The sequence below is a fragment of the Galeopterus variegatus genome, unplaced genomic scaffold (assembly GCF_000696425.1).
Source record: "Galeopterus variegatus unplaced genomic scaffold, G_variegatus-3.0.2 Scaffold3416, whole genome shotgun sequence".
NCBI lineage: Eukaryota > Metazoa > Chordata > Mammalia > Dermoptera > Cynocephalidae > Galeopterus > Galeopterus variegatus.
Window position 1 is genome coordinate 132694 of NW_007729527.1, and position 22418 is coordinate 155111.

At 33.9% G+C, this 22418-nt stretch overlaps 1 protein-coding gene across 1 annotated transcript in view; it reads right to left on the reverse strand.

Moving 5' to 3' along the window:
* The window catches only part of BRWD1 (bromodomain and WD repeat domain containing 1), a 110031-nt gene that overhangs the window by 18532 nt on the left and 69081 nt on the right, over positions 1-22418 (reverse strand). Inside the window, 12 exon segments of the mRNA XM_008584987.1 lie at positions 67-95; positions 209-256; positions 5314-5480; positions 7068-7220; positions 8018-8164; positions 10037-10078; positions 11204-11276; positions 12777-12902; positions 13863-13983; positions 14199-14354; positions 21171-21232; positions 21881-21992. Of these exon segments, the coding sequence (XP_008583209.1) occupies positions 67-95; positions 209-256; positions 5314-5480; positions 7068-7220; positions 8018-8164; positions 10037-10078; positions 11204-11276; positions 12777-12902; positions 13863-13983; positions 14199-14354; positions 21171-21232; positions 21881-21992 (1236 nt within the window).

Genomic DNA, 22418 nt, shown 5'->3' on the forward strand with positions numbered 1-22418 from the left:
GAATACATAAAATTTGTCATACTTCATCTTTGAAATAACCTTTGAAAATTATTTGCAGTATCTTACATATGTATTTCACATATGTATTTCTTATTCTTTTCTTTCAAACCTGCATACTAACTTGAGTCACCAATTTAAGATGATTTGTCTCCATCATTAAGTGTGAAACTTGATTATCTCAAGTATGACTATTTTCATATATGCTTACTCAGGAATTACTTTTGTCTGAGATTTTAACCGCTTCTGCTTGATATTTCTAGTCAAAAATGTGAACAAAGGAAACAATATTTAATAAAACATAAATATAACTGGTTCACAGAGAATGCCTAAATAAAAGTATTATTTTTTAATCTGAGAATAATTCTAAAATCAAGACATTAAAATATTCACTATTAACATCTTATTCTAGCATGGACTACTGTTAACATTTCCTTACTCTAAACTTGACATCACTTTATTCAAATTTGGAGTAATGAACAAATGACTCAAGTAACAGTTACAGAAAATTTTACTGAATACCTTAGGGTCTTTGGAGTAAATGCTAAGAGGAACCAACATTTACATAATACAGGCATTCACTCATATTATAAATTCAAGCCTCACAGAATATAACATTCTCTCTAGTTTCCTATTTATATGTTCTTAAAAGACAGTATAAAATTAAGAGAAACCAACAAAACTGAAACAGAGAGGAAAGGTTGAAAAAGAGATTGGAATTAGTTCTTTTCCAAGACCAGACTGATTTTATCTAAGCACCCATTCGCCATGGTTGGTCCCTGAGCCATGGATTATGGGGAAGGAGAATAAAGTTTAAGGCAAGTTACAAATCTGGGTAATATTCATGTTAACATAATCCTATTTTCCTTTAAAACAAAAAGATAAGTGGCCTTTTATGAGGAATCTAGACATTTGAGCTTAAAGACAATCACCATTCTTTAAAGCAGTAACTGTTTATGTAATAATAAAAAAAAAATTTAAGCTTGTCAAAATTTTTAACTGCCATTAAAACCAAGAGAGGACAGATAAATATAAAAAGAAAAAATACATATATTTATCATAAATTTGATTTATATCAGTAGACAAGAGTGGTAATACCTCAAGAGTAAAACCTTTACTTTTCTTTCCTATGTCCTTCTTAACCATTATACTTTTCCTTGGTATAAAGAGAAAGTATGAGCTTTCTTAAGGGAAAAAAAAAAATCAAACCTACACAAAAACAGACAAATGCAAATAGAGTCATTTTATATATGAATGACCCATTCTCTTTAAAAATGCCAGTCAAGGAGACATAGAAATAATTTGAAAAAAAAAGTTCCAGATTAAAAGAGACTAAACAGACAGCAACTAAATGCAATGCATGATCTTGGACTGGATTGAGATTAAAAAATTCTGTCCTAATGACATTATTGAGTCAATTGTAGAAACATAAATAAGATATCCGATTAGAATTTGAATGTCATTCTTAGCAAATCAACACTAAATATTTAGGGGTAAAGAAGCATGATATCAGAAAAATACTTTTCAATGATTCAATCAAAAAAAAAAATATGTAAAGCAACAATAAGGCAAATGTAGCATAATGTGAACAACTGGTGAATCTAGACAAAATAAATAATAAGAGTTCTTTGAATTTATTCTTGCAACTTTTCTGTAATTCTGAAATTTCTTAAAAATGAAAACTTAAGCAGTGAGGGGAGACTTACACAGTACTTTGTACATAATTTATATATTTGAATTACAAGATGCAAAACAGCTGAACAGAACTAAGTCATTGATCAAATAAATGGTTATGTATTGGTCTCAACGTGGCTCAGTTATTCTAAACTTGAGGTGGGGGAGGGGAAATATGGAATAAAAACTTCGGCAAATTCTTCCACCCAGAACGCAAAGATAAAACTGGCAAAATTATAAAATACAATCATTTCACAACTCTGGAAATTAACCAAAGGCATATAACAAATTGAAAAGTGCTTTTTCAAAAAAAAACTACTACTGAACTTAAGTAAAAACAGTGGAGTCTATGGCATATTAACTTGCGGCTGCTCCCAGTTATTTACGCACACTTACACACACACATACACGCGCACGGGTTTACTTCTTTGGGTATGACACCTGCGAGGACCAGCAGATGGAAGGGAGTTGGCCTGATTTAAGAGCTCCACAGAAAAGCTACATGCACAGGTCACCAAAAACACTAGTGGCTACTGACAATCCAGGAAGGCCAACAGCACAGCTGCCTAAGGCTGTGATAGTGTTAGAGCAAGCAAGAGTTCAGTCAAATTTTAAAAGGATATTTAGGAAATGAGGCAGCCACAGGAGTCTTTGAAAAGCTCCATCATTTTCCTGGGAATCTGGAAGGATAGACACAGATTCAAGAAGCCCTGCTGATTTACTCATTCTTGGCTAAACCTTGAGACCTTTATGTCTGGTAAAAAAATACAAGCAGAAAGTAAAAGCCATGGTAGACTTGCAAACTGCCTGAACTTTACCCCATCACACAGACTCCCTCAGAAAAAGATGGAAGCCTTACCTACTCAAAACGTTTGAGGAACATTTTCTAACCAGTAAGCTGTACTGACTGACCAAAGGAAGACATTTAGTACGCCAGGCTCAAAAATAAAAACAAAAATTAAACAAACAAACAAACAAAAGGTGCACGGGGGGGGGGGGCAGCAAACACCAAAAACTGCAGTGAAAACAGACTCCACACAATTAGTTCAGGTAAGTCACTGAACAAAAAAAAAAAAAAAAACCCAGAAACCACCACCATAACTTAGGAAAAAGGTTCGGAATCCAGAGTTGCTACAATATACTAAAAAAAAAAAAAAAAACCCAGAAACCACCACCATAACTTAGGAAAAAGGTTCGGAATCCAGAGTTGCTACAATATACTAAAAAAAAAAAAAAAAACCCAGAAACCACCACCATAACTTAGGAAAAAGGTTCGGAATCCAGAGTTGCTACAATATACTAAAAAAAAAAAAAAAAACCCAGAAACCACCACCATAACTTAGGAAAAAGGTTCGGAATCCAGAGTTGCTACAATATACTAAAAAAAAAAAAAAAAACCCAGAAACCACCACCATAACTTAGGAAAAAGGTTCGGAATCCAGAGTTGCTACAATATACTAAAAAAAAAAAAAAAAACCCAGAAACCACCACCATAACTTAGGAAAAAGGTTCGGAATCCAGAGTTGCTACAATATACTAAAAAAAAAAAAAAAAACCCAGAAACCACCACCATAACTTAGGAAAAAGGTTCGGAATCCAGAGTTGCTACAATATACTAAAAAAAAAAAAAAAAACCCAGAAACCACCACCATAACTTAGGAAAAAGGTTCGGAATCCAGAGTTGCTACAATATACTTAAAAAAAAAAAAAAAAGAAACCATAGAAAATATGAGATTTCCATAGTTGCCACATTATATTTAATATGTCTAGATTTCAACAAAAAATCACGAAACATACAAAGAAACAGAAAAGTGTGGCACATTCATAGGGAAAAAATTAATTCAACAGAATTCAAGAGAATCCAGGTATCAGACTTAGTTTAACAAATATTGACAATTAAATCAGTTATTATAAAATGCTTACAAAACTAAAGAAAAGTATGATGACAATGATTCAAACACAGAATATCAATAAAAAGAGAAATTATAAAAAACAAAATAGAAACTCTGGAGTTGCAAAGTACAATAACTGAAATAAATATACACTACACAGGCCCAGCATCAGATTTGACCTCGTAGAAGAAAAAATATCAGTGAACTTTAAGACAGGTCCATAAAGACTATCCAGTCGGAAGAGCAGGAAAAAAAAAAAAAAATGAAGAGAGCCACATTAATTGTACTAACATATGTATAATTGGAGTCCTGAATGGAGAAGAGAGGAAGGGGCAGGAAGAAATAATAATTGAAAAACCTTCCCAACTTGGTGACAAACATTACTCTACACATCTACAAAGCTAGTCAAATACCAAGTAGGATATACTCAAAGAAATCCACACCCACACACATCATGGTCAGTTGAAAGATAAAGAGAAAATCTTGAAAGAAAAAAAGAGAAAACTCAGTATGTACGAAGAAGGAAACCTCAGTAAGATTAATAGCTAACTTCAAAACAATAGCAGTCAGTAGGCAGTGAGATGAAATATTCAAAATACTTAAAGAAAAAGTGTGTTAAGAATTCTATATGTGTCAAAACTATTCTTCAATAACAAAGGTGAAATTAAGACACTGTCAGATAAGCAAAGACTGGGAGAATTCATTTCTAGCACACGTTCCCTTACAAGAAATTCTAAACTCCTTCAGGCTGAAAATAAATGTCAACAGAAGGAAAATTCAAACCCATATTTTTATAAAGATCTTTCGGAACGGCGTAGCTACATAGGTAAATTTTTAGTCTTTTCTTAATTAAAATATAATTGCATAAAATATGACAAATTCAAACCCATATTTTTATAAAGATCTTTCGGAACGGTGTAGCTACATAGGTAAATTTTTAGTCTTTTCTTAATTAAAATATAATTGCATAAAATATGACATATATAGATGTCACCTGTATGACAATAACAGTTCCTTTCCCTCCCTCCTCCTTTGTGTTATTCTAGAGCAAAGTTCCTATATGTATTGGAATAAAAAAAGAATTAATATGAAATAGATTGTTTTAAACTGAGATGCACAGTATAATCCTCAGAGCAACCAAAGAAACCCCATCGATGGTATACTGCACATTCAAAATATGCATGGAAACAAACTAAATATTGCACCACTCAGTTTTCATGTTGCAACACTTCAAAGTACCTGTACATTTTATATTAATGAAAGCTACACAGTCAAAGAAGATAGAATGTAAATTAATATAAAATTACTGATAAAAGGAATAAACCCTTCATTCCATATTTCCTCTTTACAACTAATCCTCAGTAACACTGAGAGTACACTGTATCTAGTAGACATTTCTCTTCACACAATCAAATGCTCAAAGGCTACACATAGTAATCACTTTACTCTATAAATTAAAAAGCCATTTCTTTTGCAAAGGACAAATAATACTTTAAAGAATCCTTGGTAAGATTTTTATAATCTATAATTTTCATTAAATGCTTAAAAGTTTACATAATTACAAATCAAGGCAACAACTCTATATTCACAGAAATGCTTTCAAGCTATAAAAACCTATGACTAATCTTTTCTAATTACACGGTACTCTGAAAAGATAAGAAATTTTGGCACAATAAAAGTGTCATCATAACCTTAAATCCAAAAGAAAAAAAAGCATACAAAGCTTGCTATAACCAATTAACCAATTCACCTGATACTCTTGTTAGCCTGACTGACATCACTGCAATTTTGCCTTTGCTGGAACCTCTGGCTTCTTCTAAGTTTTTCATTGAATTTTTGACCAATTTTAAAATCAGAAGAGATTTTCTTCATTTTTTCTTCAAATAAGGCAGACAATCTCAAGGTCATACTGTAAATCTGCAAGGATATGAAAACAAAACTAGAATTACAAATATCTTTAAAAAATCTATTTCCAAATAGAATTTTTTTTGTAATCACTGATACTACTTGCAATGTATTATATCACTGCTTATGTAGATAATGGCTGTTACCTATGTTATCTATTTCCAACCCCCTCCCTTCAATGACATAAAAGAAACAGCAAGTATCAAATATGTACCTCTCAGATGAGAAGAAAGTTTTAAATCAAGCAACTCTCTAGAACCTAACGAACCAGGACTGATGTCTGTATGTCAATGAATCACTACTATTTTTTTCCCATTTTCCCATCTGCATGTACAAACCCAAAAATGTACCCTTTCCTAAAGTTAGATGGGAAGTTGGTTGGTTTTTAAAGCTGCTATTTAAGGTGAAAAAAGCAGTGTCTCTTTGATATAAAGGAACAAAAGCACTTTTACACCAGTCTTTACAATTTGACTGCTTTGATGCCACCTAGCTCTAAATATGAACTACAAACAAAAGGATGCCTTAAATCCAGAAGAAAATATATACTAGAACTTAAATGTATTCTAGAACGTTAATCCATGTTGAAAGATTATTTGTGTTTTAATAATTTTTATAATTAACATTAAATCTTTGAAGAAAATATATACTAGAACTTAAATGTATTCTAGAACATTAATCCATGTTGAAAGATTATTTGTGTTTTAATAATTTTTATAATTAACATTAAATCTTTGAAAGAACAGTAATGTGATATGAATACCACTATAAATAACTTTGGGTACAGCAATATGTTTACAGAAGTCCCTATATTCCTCTGTAATTACTCCTGAAAATAAGTTCAAAAGTCTAATGTTCGAAAGTTGAACATCATTCTTACGTATGGCACTAGATTCGGGTGACACTCCAACACCAGAAAACTTAAAAAAAAAAAAAAAAGTACATGAGACACAGGAATTTCCTATATGCTTCTCATATACAAATGTATATACACCAAGTTTTGAAAAGTTATCCAACACATTAATTCCCCAGCACACTGGCTACAAGGGTGGGATGTTTGTAAAAATTAATTGTATATTTATTTAATATTCCTTGTATATTTATTATACCTCATCAAGTTTTGAAAAGTTATCCAACACATTAGCATTTCAACAAAAATTTAGAAATGTGCTATTTCTGTTCTTAATCAGATAGCTTATGTGTTACTTCTTCAGACACAAAATATCAATATGCTGTCAGAAGTCCCACCCCCACTTCAGACCTTCCTTTTATTATGTTTAATATTCTTCTAGTCTCTATCGATGTTCCCACTCCATTTTTAAAGATACGTATAAAAATACGAAACTCTTCTCATATTCTGTATCAAATTTGTTCACTTTCTACTGGTACCCTCACTCCTACCAAGCTTCATTTGTTCATAAAACTTTAGATTATGATAAATGTAAACTGTTGTACGGAAAAACTGCAGATATTTGGGCAAAAGCTCTATTCTTTATAGCAGTCTTACTTTATTCACTTATCTTTAATGTTCCAACCTCTATAATCAAGTGGAAAAGTACACAAATCATGCATTTTTTTTAATAAACCACTTTAAAACATTACCTTTGATCTCTTGTTTGGTGTATATGCTTTTGCATTGCTAAATCTCAACCGGATGTCTTTGCAAAATTCCATAGGGTTGTCATAATTTCCTGCTTCTAGGGTTTCCCTCACTGTTCCAAAATCCATTGGAGTATCTATAATATCTCGGTAGTCCTAGGTTTCAAAAAGAGTAATTAGTTCACAGACTCATTTCCTGCTTTTAGTGCATTGCTAAATATCAACCGGATGTCTTTGCAAAATTCCATAGGGTTGTCATAATTTCCTGCTTCTAGGGTTTCCCTCACTGTTCCAAAATCCATTGGAGTATCTATAATATCTCGGTAGTCCTAGGTTTCAAAAAGAGTAATTAGTTCACAGACTCATTTCCTGCTTTTAGAAATGTAAACATATCTAAAATATTCGAAATGATAGAAGAAAGAAAAAAAAGATCAGAAGGATCTGAAGATTCATCAGTAATGTTTAAAGAGAGGCCCAGACAAAAGGGAAATATACCAAATATTAATGTCTACCTATTGATAGTGGGACATGGTTTGGTTTTTTATTTTCTCCCCTGCTTTATATACTCTTCTCTAATTTCCAAGCTTCCTACAGTAAATCTGTGCTGTTATAACCTGTCATCTTCCAATTCCCCTATTTGTGGAGAAGAAAAACACTTTTATTTAATTCACTGTTTTCCTGGTGTGGGCCTACTTAAATAATAATCATGTAGAACCCTCTCATTATTATGTAACACTGGTTAACTAACTCCGAATTTAAGTGAGTTACAAGGGTGTCTATAAATTCAAGAAAACTGTGTAAAACAAAACAGCATCTAACTTAATGGTAAGAGGGGAAAAGTTAGCATAAAGCCTAGACATCTTACTCTCTGAAGTTTAATTTAAACACCTCTACCCCAATCTCCTCTCCATAAAACAAAAAAAGCCCCAAACATTCAAATAAGAGAAACTTACTGGATATTCATCCAAATCAACAGGTTGTCTAAATGGTTCAGAATCTTCACACTGAAAAATTAAGTTCACTAGTTCCTTACACTGTTTCTTCCAGTTGCTTTCAACATAGTTGGGAGCTCTACTGCTCCTTTTTTTCCAATTATGGACCTGAAAATACATTCACAAAATTTGAAAGTTTTTTCAGTCTTGGGAAAAATCACACTACAGTATATATAAGATGGTGGTAAAAATGCAAATGAGCTATTGTTGTCTTCTGTATCGTGTCATAAGAATTGTGTCTACTTTAGATTGTGTCTATCTAGTTGGAAAAATTCACTTTTCTATAAAACACCAATAATGTCACAAATGTTGCTCTAAACATATCTTTTAATAAATGATATGTAAAAACTAGCAATAATAACACTTGTCAATATAACATGCCAATTTCAGAAAAATTACAAGATTAACTATGAAAAGCATATTGCAACCAGGGCACATTATCTGATGAAAGGCTATTCTACCACCTCTCTCCCAAGTTCATAAAATTTGTTTTCACAAAATATAAATCATCACATTCGACAATGTGATTAGCAGAATAATGGCCCCATCAAAGAGGTCCATAATCCTCAGAATCTATTACTACATTACCTTACATGGAAAAAGACATTTTGCAGATGTTAACTAACAGTATGGACCCTGAGATGGAAGATTATACTGAATTAACTGCCTGGGCCAAATATAATCACAAAGTTTGTTTATAAGAGAAAGGCAGAAGGGTCAGAGTGAGAGAGAGATTAGAAGATGATATGCTGCTGGCTTGAACACAGAAGAAGGTGGCCAAGGAACAGGGGCAGCATCTAGAAGCTGGAAAAGACAAAGAACTATTCCCTAGAGTTTCCAGCCATGCCAACACCATGATTTTAACCTAGTGAGACCCATGTCAAACTTCTAATCTATCGAATTGTAAGGCAATACATTTTTATTGTTTAGGCAATTAAATTTGTCATTTGCTACAGCAGACATACCAAACAAATACAGATACTAAACACTGAGAGTCTACTTAGAAATGAAATTATATAAAAATGACAAATCAGGTAAGACTATTTTAGGTCTAACCTTTTGGTGTTACTCGGGGCAAGCATTCGGTGAAAGTTAGTATTTGATAAAAAGCTTACACTTAAAGGGGTATTTGGATAAAATTTTAAATCACCTGTGTTAAAATGTTTTAAGCATTTTCGTATTAATAACCTTTACACTTTTAATAACCTATTACACTGAAACTTCAGGGGCTAATTGATGATGACACCCCATTATAATTACCTAGTTTCCTAAACTTATTTCTACACATCATTCTCCTTCACCTCTCAACCTCATTTCCCCAACAAATCACCATTTTTAAAAACTTCAGTCACCAAACCTTAATTTTCCACTTAAAACATCATCTTCCCTTCCTCTCCATGTCAAGCAACTCTATCCTTGAGGAGGTTCCTATCCTTTCGCACTACACTCCTAACTCATCTCTTTACAACCCATCTTCTGCAATGAACTCCTAACTCATCTCTTTACAACCCATCTTCTTATCCTTCAAATTCTATTTATCTATTTTAGCTGTGCAAGTGATTCTCTACTTTAAATTTAAATAATACCTTGAATTTCAATATCACCATAATCTGCTCCAAACATAACAGCCAGATACAGCCACTCAGCTCACTCCAACATTTAACCTCTACACCCATCAGGCCAGTGCCCTTACTAGCCCATGGACAAGCTATACCCTCCTACTTTTTGCCTTTGTTCTAATATCCCTTATTTTTTTGAATGTCCTCTTCTTATACCATCTCACTCTGAGAATACAGTCTGAATCCCAACTCTTCCACTAAAATCTTTCCTAACTATCCTGCTTTCAGTGATTTCTCCCGTTTCTCTTATAAAATATTCAACATCTGTATCAATATAACTTTTCAAAGGCAAAAACCTCAAATCAAGTTGATTTTAAAATAAAGAACAAGAACCACAAGTCAATCATGCAAAGTGACTTACTCTTCTTCTTGCAGAAGATGTTTTAGGAAGATCACTATCATCCTAGAAATAAAATCAGAACCCCTTAAGTCTTAAAATTCTCATCAGACATATAATAATCTTAATAAAAAGCACATCAAAGACATTTGATCTTACCAGGGTTATAAATAACATGTTATTAACAAAAACTAAAAAAAATCTTATCAGATGATTATTGCAGTTCCCAGGCTTCAGAAAACCAGCCATTCTTAATTTAATAAAAAGCACATCAAAGACATTTGATCTTACCAGGGTTATAAATAACATGTTATTAACAAAAACTAAAAAAAAATCTTATCAGATGATTATTGCAGTTCCCAGGCTTCAGAAAACCAGCCATTCTTAACCCTTCTTCACATTCCCTAAGAACATGTGCTAATTCAGAAATTTAAAAACATAGCCATAAAAAGTTGCTTTGTGCATTTCCTAAATAGAAAACACACAAAGCAGCTTTAAATTTCTTTTATTTCTACCCATAAAACTCCAGAAATACATGGTCTTCTATACTTCCTAGATTTGGTGTTCTACACATTTTTTTATTCCCTGTAAACCAGTATATCCATTTTTATTCCAATATATATTAGCAAAAACCCCAGGAAACTATAACAGGAGTTTGTGTAGAAACTAACATTATATTGTTTTTAAAGAACATCTTTCCTGCAACTCCATACCACAGCCTAATTTTGGATGAAATGAAATTACACAACACCATTGCTATCTGCCTGTGATCTTACACTTCAGTATCACCTTGAGTAAAGGATGAAGGGCACTTTGAGCATGGTCAAGTTCATTAATTTTTAATTATGATTACCCCAACACTAAGATACTGGTTTTGCCAAAAATATCTCCAAGGTACTTTTTATAATACATCCTTCATTAGCTAACATTTAGAAAGACAACATACTCCACACTGAAAAGTTATTTGTTTACATATATTTTAATTGATATCAATTATTGGCTAAAACAAATTACTTCACTGGTCATCTAGATAATTCAAAACAATATACTTTTATCAAATGCCCTTTTTCATAGTTCTCTGGAACGCAGCAAGAATTGATATTTGGTAACCAGCATTTTCTACTTCACTCACTGTTTTTTAAATTACCATTTGAAAGCAACAAAAATCATAAAATTTGACAAACTTCATACCAAATACTCAGCATTTTGCTCATCGTTTTCAGACGTGTTAGAAAGTTCTGAGATATTTGTACAATCTGGATTCCTAAAAAACAAATTTTCACTTTAATAGTATGCAGATGTACTTACTGTTGCCAAGGATTCAAACTACACATTAAAATCTCAACAGTTCCCCCATCTATACATACCTCATTTCAAACAGAATACCAGGTTTTCACCCAACTCTCTGTGAAAATAACTGGCCATCTTAAATTCTAATTTAGAATCTTAAGTTTTTTTATGTAGTTAAGTTTGTACAAAAATTAAGCTGGTAATCCAGAAATACACATATTTAAGACCTCAATGGGATGAACGCTTGAATGAGTTTCTCAGTACCACCGCTAGCACTATCCATATGGTAAGTCCCATAAAAATAGTTGATTTGGGATAAAAGAGAATGTTAGGAAAAAAGAAAGTAGAAAGTAGAGTTATCTAGTAGAAACTAGATATCTTAATTTCACTGTACGCACAGAAGAAGAAAGAATGCAAAGTAGGGATATCTAGGCATAAAGGAAATGAAAATGGGTATGCAATTTTCCTGAATTAGAAAAGGTGACTCTGGGGAAGAGACAACTTAGTCGAGTCCCCAAGGCACAGGACAGAATCAAGCCAGGAAAGTTGACAGGCATCAGTTATTCTCCAGTTTTCAGCTAGACGTTGAAAATAATGGCACAGTTTATAAATTACTTTCCCCAATATATGACTCTTTCAAAGAGATTTTGCAACTATATGAAAAGAGCATTTAAGGTCATATAGCAAAATTTATTATTTTAAAGTAAACAGAAGCTAAAGAAATTGAACAAAGCCCCAATGAATGTTCACTAGAACAGTGTAAGTAAGCTAGAAAGAATTCGGATCTCAATTTCCAGGTCAGTTTCATTCTATGATTCCAAATTGATTTCCCGATGCAAGAAAATGTGTGGAATGTCCGTATATGTACAAACCACCTTCACAGGATATAATCCAAAATAGACTAAAACTCAATCTAATCATGAGAAAAGACCAGACAAGCCCAAATTACGTAAACTCTACAAAGTTTAAGTGGCCAACATTCTAAAAATGATGAGGTCATAAAAGAAAAGACAAGACTGAGGAATAGATTGAAAAAGACTAAAACAACAAAAAACTAAATGCAATGGGCATTTTGGGTTGGGTCCTGAAATACAAAAAGATTATCGGTGAAAAATTAGTGAAATTCAAATAAATTGTATACTTTTATCAACAGTAATGTACCAAGGTTAATTTTTTAACATTTTATAAGTATACCAAAGTTATGTAAGATGTTCACCTACAGGTAAACTGAATGAAGGGTGTATGGCAACTCTCTATAGTACAAAATTATTTCAAAATTCTAAAAAGTAAAGAAACTGAATTATTCAATTTCTCATTCCTTTATTGAAGTTATAATCATAATAAGTATATAAAGTCATCTAAAGTAAAACATTAAAAGAGTGTAATTCCGAGTAAAAAATAAAAACTAGATGGTTATAAGAGCACAACAAGCAAAGTCAGTTCGACACAACATCTACAATACGAGATTACTTACTTGATAAATTTTAAAAGTTGGTCAGTTATCTTTTTAGCTGATCTTGCAATTACACTCTCAGGTTCATTAAATGTTCTGGCATTATGTTCTATATTTCTGACTTCCCAGACTAATGCAGACAGCCTCCTTCAAAATAAAGTAAGCAATTTAGAGATTAGAAAATGAAAAGACAGAAACCAAGTTAAAAAAAATAAAATCCAGTATGTTAATTAAACAGGCATGACATATTAATTAAACCATAAGTGCAAAGTTATAATGAATAACTTTCTTATGTTGTCAACTTGGTCATAGTCATAAGCGATTACATTGGATATTAAACTGCAGAAAATAATTTAGGAACCAAAATCTTAACAGATCACTTAATCACATACAGAAAACCAACAAATCAACCCTTATCCTTTTCACACTGCCTACAAGTACCTTTTGAAGCTGTTGAAACTCAATGGAGAAAATCCTCTATGTTAAATACCATCAACCCTAAGAGAATCAATCTCTTAAACTGGCAAAGTGGTTTCTGATTCGAATGCACATTCCAGTGTTTAACTACAGAGATAAATTACACCAAAAATATGGAATCGAGAACTTTTTTGTAACAGTAATATATCCACGTAGGTGAATTATAAAATACCATCAACTGCTATAAACATCATTAAGAATAGGAAATTTTATAGTTACCAGTGCTCTAGAAGCCAAAGATAAAAAGTTAACCCCTGAATTCTTTCATCAAAGGCCAAAGTCCAATTATTTACTAATTTAATTTTATTTTTAAATGAAGCAGTTAAACAGGAATTTTAACATACACATAAAAACAAATATCATATCTAACATAACTTCTAGGAAAATCAGACTACTAAAGACGGAGGATTAAAACATGACATTTTATCTTATGCCAGCTCTCCCCATACCTAGCCATAGGCATCTAACACAATGCCTTAACAAAAGAGGAAAAGGAAACAAAATAATGTTAATTGGCCCCCAACTCCACCACCTTCACCATCAACCATCACTACCTACACCTCTTTGTTAACCTTAGCTGTTATGACCAAACAGCTTTTTAAACTGTTTTGAAAGCAAGTTTCTACTAACCTGTAAAATCGATTAACAAGTCTCATTCGAATTGTGTAAAGATCAGTTGGATAAGCTACTACAGTACAGTACTTTGGATATGTACATAGATCAACTGGGCCTGCAAAAGCTGCTGCTATATCTGTTAGGGAAGACAGAAGAGTTTTTATTTAATAAACCATTACCTCTAAGTGATATTTCTCTACAAATAATTCATAAGATAGAGCTACATTTAACATTATAGACTAAACCAAAAGGTAATAAAAATTGCAGTAAAAAAACATGTCCATTACGCTATTTTAAAAGACTTTTATGGAAAACTTGAAAACAGAACTTTTCACCCTAAAAAAAACTTACCCAGATTCAAAAGTTGATCTATACCACTGATAATTCGGTCACATTCTTCATTTCTCGATTTCTGACCCCATTCACCATCTTGTGGTTTGTAGAGCAACTTCTCTAGCTCATCTGATGTGACAGAAATACTAGCTCCTACTTCTTCAGGTGGATCAACTACAAAGCCCATCAAAAAAAAAAAATCCAAAAGGGGTGGGGTGAGAGGGAGAGAAATCAACCCAAAAAACAAATGTAAACTATACTGAAATTCAATTTCGAAAACTCACAAACTAGGTTCCCACCCCCACAGTCAAAAACAGAGCTCAAATTTGCAACTTGCTTAAAATTATCAATTGAGATTACCAAACTGCTTAAACTTAGATACAAACACGAACTACCCACATTAATAAAATTAAAAAGAGAGGCATTATCACAGTTTCAGTCGATTTCCTCAAAGAGGCAAGCTTAACAGAGAGGTCTCTGAAAACACAAACTGAACCAACAATATTAAAATTTTAAAACTTACATATGGCCAAAAGCTCATTTTTAAAAAGTTAAGACAAAATGTGTAAAATAATCCCAAAATGACAAACGGCTAATTTCCTTAATTTTAAGGGAGCTCAAATGAAGCAGAAAGGAGTTTTTTAAACTCCTAGGAGAAAATCTGAGGAAATTCAAGATATTTTAACTTATTAAGTATCAGTTCTAATATACAGAGATAAGGAAGTCATCTATTATGTGCTGGCTATTAGGTTAACTCAGAGTACTTTTCCAATGGAGGGAAAGGGGCACTGAGAAGAGAATGGATATAACAGCTTATAAACTAAATGGTGGGGGGAATGCTTATGGGAGTTTTTCTTCTAGAAATGTATCAGTTAAAATTCCTACAAATGTTTTATATAGCATCGGTTGATTAATTTTAATTTCTTTGAGAATGCTCTTAACTTCAATGGCTTTGATCTATTAGAATTTCTTATATAATCATACTTTTGGCTGAGATGGAAATTTTTTTAAATATGGATGATAAATGACTCATAAGCTTATCATGTTCATGAAAAAAAAATTCAACTTTATTTTCTGTATAAACATAAGAGAAATGGGGAAGAGGGGGACATCCCACCACCCTAATAAGCCAAAATTGTTTTATTTTTACACTCTATTCCAAAGCTGTACCTTCAATATTTCAATCAAAAGGAAAAGGCAAAGAGGCTATATGAGAAGGCAATATAAAGTGCTTAAAAAAAATTTGGCTTATCGAAGCCAGAATCTGAATTCAAATCACATCTTTGCCACTTAAAAACTATGACACTGGGCCGGTCCGGTGGCGCACTAGAGAGTGCGCCGCCTGGGAGCGCAGCGGCGCTCCCACTGAGGGTTCGGATCCCATGTGGAGACCGGTTCCCGCTCACTGGTTGAGCGCAGTGCGGGTGCAACACCGAGGGTTGCAATCCCGTTGCCAGTCCCCGGTGCGGGCATGACACCGAGGGTTGCGATCCTGTTACCGGTCAGTAAAAAAGATAAAAAGGAAAAAAAAAAAACTATGACACTGCGCAAGTTTTTAGCTTGTGTCTTAATTTACACACCAGCAAGACAAGAAAAGTAAAAAGTCTCTACCTCACAGGGTTGTTGAGAGTATTTGGTTATGGGTAGAGCACTCAGAACAGTGTCTAGCCTAGAGTTGGTGGCTCAGTAGTTAACTAGGACGTTTTTTGTTTCCAGACAAGATGGAATAACAGGGACTGCACAGATCATGCAGGTGGAAACAACCCAAAAAAAAGACAAAATATATAAAACAACAGTTTTCAAGACACTGAACACTAGGCACAGGACAAGAATCCCACAGAGAATGAAAACAAGTGAGGTGAGCCCTATGATTACACATGCTTTCCTTGAAAGAGCAGCCAGGCTGTGCACAGTGCAAGCAGGAGGAACCCAGGTGGCGCCAGAGGGATTACCTGAGAGGAAGAGACAACTGAGAGTCCAGAAAGAATGAGGAAGCTAGAGTTTACAGAACAGAGCACTGGAGAGGAGAAACCTGCCAAGGGTTCCCCCTGGAGTATTCTGCTGAATACTGATCAGCCCAAAATGACAGCAGACCAGGAAAAGCAGCAAATGAAAGGATTACAGATAATGGGGCCTGATGTTCAAAAGGGCCAGAAATCATGCCTGTTCCCACCAACCAGACTGGAAAATCTCATGATTCACAGAGCATTGGATAGACTATATAAAAGGGTTTTGGGGCCGAACCCGTGGCGCACTCGGGAGAGTGTGGCACTGGGAGCGCAGCAGCACTCCCGACGCGGGTTCGGATCCTATATAGGGATGACCGGTGCGCTCACAGCACTCACTGGCTGAGCGTGGTGCGGCCGGTCTCAAAAAGGACAGAAGAAAAAATAAAAACTAAAAGGGTTTTGCCTCAGTAGTAAGGAATAATTAGCTGTCACGTGAGCACTGCTCCAATCCCACCTAACAAATCTTAAAAGGATAAAATTGCTTCTAACTAATTTAATTCTACCACAGAACAAAGTTCAAGAATACAAAAATATACGTCAACCAACAAGGTAAACATCACAATGTCTGATATCAAATTAAAAATTACAAAGCATGTAAAAAATCAGGAAACCCATTAAAAAAAGAAATATTAACCAACCAACCAGAACTGGCAAAGATGTTAGAATTAGCAAAGACATGAACATAGTTATTATATTCTACATGTTGACTAAAAGAAAAAACTTTATACATGTAAGATAAGAAAAAAAACCCAAATCCAACCTGAAGAGATGAAAACAATATGTGAGGTGAAAACTATACGTGATAGTAATAAAAGCAAATCAGACATTCCAGAGGAACACAGTAGTAAACTTGAAGACACAGCAATAGAAACTATCCAAAATGAAACACTGAAAAGATAATAAAGCAGAAAAAAAAATCCACAGACACAAAGACTATATAAGAAACAGAAGAAATGATGATATCCAAAAAGTAATACATAACTCAATTAAAAAATGAATTCACTAGGAAGGTATAATTTAAAAAAAAAAAAAAAAAGTGTTGCCCAGGAGCTACATGAACCCATATACAGTGCTGTTAGAAACGTAAAATGGTACAACTGCTTTGGAAAACAGTTTGGCAGTTCCTCAAAAGGTTAAACATATAGCTACCTACCACAGGACCCAAGCAATACATATATACCCAAGAGAAATAAAAACTTTTACATGATGTTCACAGCAACATTATTCATAGCCAAAAAGTAGAAACAACCCAAATGTCCATTAATCGATGAATAAAGTGCAGTATATACATTCAATGGAATACTATCCACCAATAAAAGGAACTCTCTTGGTTTCTAAATCCATTCTCCAATAAAATGAACCATGGCTCCATGGAAAACTGGCTGATTCCACAGCTGGGGCAGTGAAAGTACAAGGTGACACTATACACCTCATAGTGTCAGAAAATAAAATTCTCAAAAAATGATGAAAAAATGTCAAAGGAACATAGGAATCAACTTGGAGGGGCTCCTGATGGCCAAATCTGTGATAATGAAGCAACAAACAAATAATGATAGTAACTGAGTATAAATTTTCTTACTTTATAAAATTTTGAGTACATACTAATAAATAATGGAAAGATGTATCGTACAATAAAATTTCAACTAATACATGTGAAAGAAACAATGAAAAAACAAAAATCACTATTTGACAAACACCACCCACAGTAATTATTATTTCAGGGAAGAATCATCAACGGATACTAAAATTAGTGGACAGAAATAGGATGAGAAACAGAATATTTCATAAATATATCCCCACAAAACAATAACTACAAAAAATACTTTATACTAGAGAAACTTGACAGATACCACCTAAATCAAATGATTACAGTTAACATACCCAGTTGTGATGGTTAATTCTAAGTGTCAACTTGATTAAAGAATACCAAGAAATCTGGTAAAACTATCTTGTTAGGTGTGTCAATGAGGGTGTTTACAGGACAGATTAGCATGTCAACCTGAGTGGACTGGATGGGAAAGATCTGCCCTCAATATGGGCGAGAACCATCCAATCTGCTGGGGTCCCAAAGAGAATAAAAATGGAGAAAAAAAGGTGAATCACTCTCTCTCCACTGGAGCCGGGATATACGCTGCTCTTCTGTCCGTGGACAATCAGAATTTGAGACTGCTCAGTTTTGGGGCTCTAGGACTTGCACCAAGGACACTATCAGCTTCCCTGGGTCTGAGGCCTTTCAACTTGAACAGAGCTATCTACGGGCATCCAGTTTGCAGACGGCCTGTCATGGGACTCCTCAGCCTTCACAATCACATCAGCCAATTCCCCTAATAAATCCCCTCTCATATATTTACATACATATCCTACTGGTTTCTGTCTCTCTGGAGAACCCTAATACACCAGTAATAGGAAAATTGATATCATCTGTCTCTTGAAATGATGCACTGAGGACACATCACTTCTCTGCCAATCTTACCAAAAATGCAAAACCTGTATTTAATCAAGAGGCAGCATCAGGCAAACCCAAAGTAAGAGAAACGCTACAAAATAACTGCCTAGAACTCTTCAAAAAATGTTAAGGTCATGAAAGACTGAGGGATCCCAAATTAAAGACAACTAAGACAACACAGCAATTAAACACAACATGTGAAAGAACATTAGTAGAACAACAGATAAAACAGGAATAAAGTCTATAAACTAGATAACAGTACTGTACTAGTGATAATTTCCTGATTTTGATAAGTGCACTGTGCTGGCTGTATAAGATGGGACATTGACATATGCAGAAATTTCTTGTACTACTTTTATAACAGTTTGTAAATCTGAAATTACTTCAAAACAAAAAGCTTTAAAAAGTACAATATAAAGGACATTCTTGAGGGGGAGGGGAGAGAGGGAGGAGGGCGGGAGGTGTCGGTGATGGGCCATAATAATCATATACATTGTATATTGACAATATAAAAATTAAAAAAATAAATAAATAAATAAATAAAATAAATAAATAAAAAGTACAATATAAAAAGAACATATTCAAAAAAAGAACAAGATGCAACGCAGATATACAGAGAAGATTTTCTTGAAAATTATAAAGAAAAGGAGAAAAACATCAACAGGACAAGAAGATAAACTTCTTGATCTAAAAATCTAATAGGTGAAAATGGTACCTTATTTATTTTAATATACATTTCCTTGACTATTAATACTGAGCCTCCCCTTCATATGCCTCTTAATTTACCTGTCTGCTCATGTCTTTCGACAATTCTTCTAAAGGCTTATTGGCCTCATTATCATGTAAGAGCTCTTTCTGTAAGTTCCTACTGGTTTGTAATATCCTTTACAAGGAAGCAACTTAAAAGCATTGCTTGGAGCCAGATGGCTTGAGTAGGAATCCAAGTTCATTCTCTTTGTAGATAATAGGGCACTTCAAAAAGATCATGGAAAGATTTTAACTATATATCAATTCTATATTTCCACAAACTTTTTGAAGTGCCTGTATATGTGACTTTAGACAAGTTACTTAAAACTTTCTCAGCCTTAGTTTTTTCATCTGTAAAATTAATAAAGCATTGGGCTGAACCCGTGGCTCACTCGGGAGAGTGCAGCGCTGGGAGCACCGAGGCCGCCGGTTCAGATCCTATATAGGGATGGCCGGTGCACTCACTGGCTGAGCACGGTGCGGGCAACACCAAGCCAAGGGCTACGATCCCCTTACTGGTCACAAACAAACAAACAAAGCATCAACCTCAGTGTAAGATTAAATGAGATACAAATGAAGTTCTTAGAACAGAGTAAGACCTCAAAAAATGTTGGTTTTTACTTATCTATTATATGCTGCATACATCATAAAATGTTTCATACATACTATTTACTTAAGTTATTAGGCTTGAGAAAATCTAACGAAGAGTCTTTGGTGACTGTCAAGAGTGATTTTTACACAAAATTTGGGGGGAAAAATCCTCATTGCCATAAACATTCTTATTTCCAAAATAAAACTAGTCAATGGGTGATAGAGATATGATGGAGAGTAAAACATAAAGGAAAAGGGCTTGGCTCCTGGGGCAGACACAGCAGAATCTCAGAGGAAAGATATCATGTGTCTCAAAATGGTGGGGTTGTAGAAGGACAAGAGTTTTTATGTTTTATAAGGTGAATAAACACTAATGATAAAAGAAAGCCTGGCAGTGAAGAAAATGGAGGAAAGAGATATAAAGCACCCTTTCAAATAACTTTAGCAAGAGCTGAAATGTTGAATACAGCCAAACAAAAGGCACAATAGATATAATCAAGAGACTTGACCCCAAAAAGGATGGAGGAAACTAAAACTGTTGGAGGAAATAAGTATAAGTACCAGATCCTTCAGAAGGTAACAGCAGTGGGGTGGCAAGCACTACAGAAGGGCTGGCTTTCAAACAGAGTCATCTTTTTCTCACAGGAAAGGAACAGACAAACCACAGTAAGACAGACTGAGGTAAAGCAGAAGACACATGGAAATGAAGTTAGATCTTTTCCTTAAAGGAAGAACAAGGTTAATAGAGTAAGGATGAGGAAAAGAAAGTGGAGGCAACAAGGAAGTCAATGGAGTTTAAAGTAGGGTTACACGAGAAATGGTATTAGACTACTAAAATACACAGCCAGAATCAAGGTGCGCTCCCACCGCAGGTTTGGATCCTATATAGGGATGGCCGGCGCGCTCACTGGTTGAGCACGGTGCGGCCAGTCTCAAAAAGGACAAAAAAAAAAAAAAAAAAAAAAAGTCGGTTACTGTAATAATTTTTGGGGGGAAGTTGGCCAGTATGGGGACCTGAGCCCTTGAACTTTATGTTGTAACACCACTCACTCTAATCAACTGAGCTAATTGGACAGCCCCATGTAACAATTCGAATACATTTATCAAAGAACACAAATGTACTCTATATGTATTAGCAAGATAAAAAAAAAATTGAAAACAACATAAAAATATTTTCATTATTTAACAAATATATACCATTATCGGGAATTGGTTCCATGTCCCATGGACTAAGTTTTTCAATTTCAGTATTGTCCCACCTGTTTTTAAAAAAAGCATAACAAAAAAACTCTGATTAGCCTTTCATGAAAACAAGTAGATAATAGCTAGGCATTCATTATAAAAGTAAGCAAAAGGATACAAAATATCAAACTTAACCTTACTGCAGTAATGAAATTTTAAACATTAACAGTAAATTTTCTAGGTTACATTATTAAAAGTGTAAAAATGTACGTCAGGATTAAGAACAAAACCAAAAATTTTGTGTAACCTGTACCCAAGTGCAGAATAACTCAAAGACAAAGTATAAAGGCCTCAAATACCATGCTTCAGAATGCAGACTTTATTCCACAGACACTGGGTTTTATTCCATAGCCAATGGAAAAACATCAAAGATTTAAGAAGATTAATGATATAGTATCTGCTCCTGAACTAATCCTGACAATACTCAGTAAAGGAAATATAAGGAGGCTATACAAACAGTCCCAAGGAAGCAAGCAGAACCTGAACAAAGGGGAGTACTAGTGAACAGGAAACAAACAGGTGCATGTCTGAGAGATATTCCAGAGGTGAGACTGACATGACTTAATGACAGAAAAATCTGTGCTTCTTTAACCTGAAACTAATACTCATACAACAACCTGTCACACAGTTATTTGTAGATAATTAGTTTTCATCTGTATACAAACCTAACAATGTAACACTGGAAATGACTATCAGGATACTGCGGTTGATACGGCTCTTGACTTAACACCGTTCCAAACCACCAAGCATCATCAATAATAGAGCGGAATCTGTCACCTATAAAAGAAATGGTCAAGTCTGAGGCATCCATTGCTAACATTTACTAACATTCTTTAATCAATAAAGTACTATGTTAAAGGTAATACAGAAACAAAGTATATTTTTATTTTAAAATGAGACATCTTCCTGCACTCCCCAGCAATCTTCAATGACAAAATAGATGTAAAACAGATATACAGTGGTCCCCTGATCCTTGGTTCTGCTTTCCCCAATTTCAGTTATCTGTGGTCAACCACGGTCCAAAAATATTAAGGTATTTTGAAAGAAAGAGAAAGAGAAAGTGAGAGACCACATTAACTTAACATTTATTACAGTGTATTATTATAAATGTACTATTTTTTAAATTATTATTGTTAATCTCTTACTATGATTAATTTATAGATTAAACTTTATCATAGTTTTATGTATATATAGGAAAAAAAC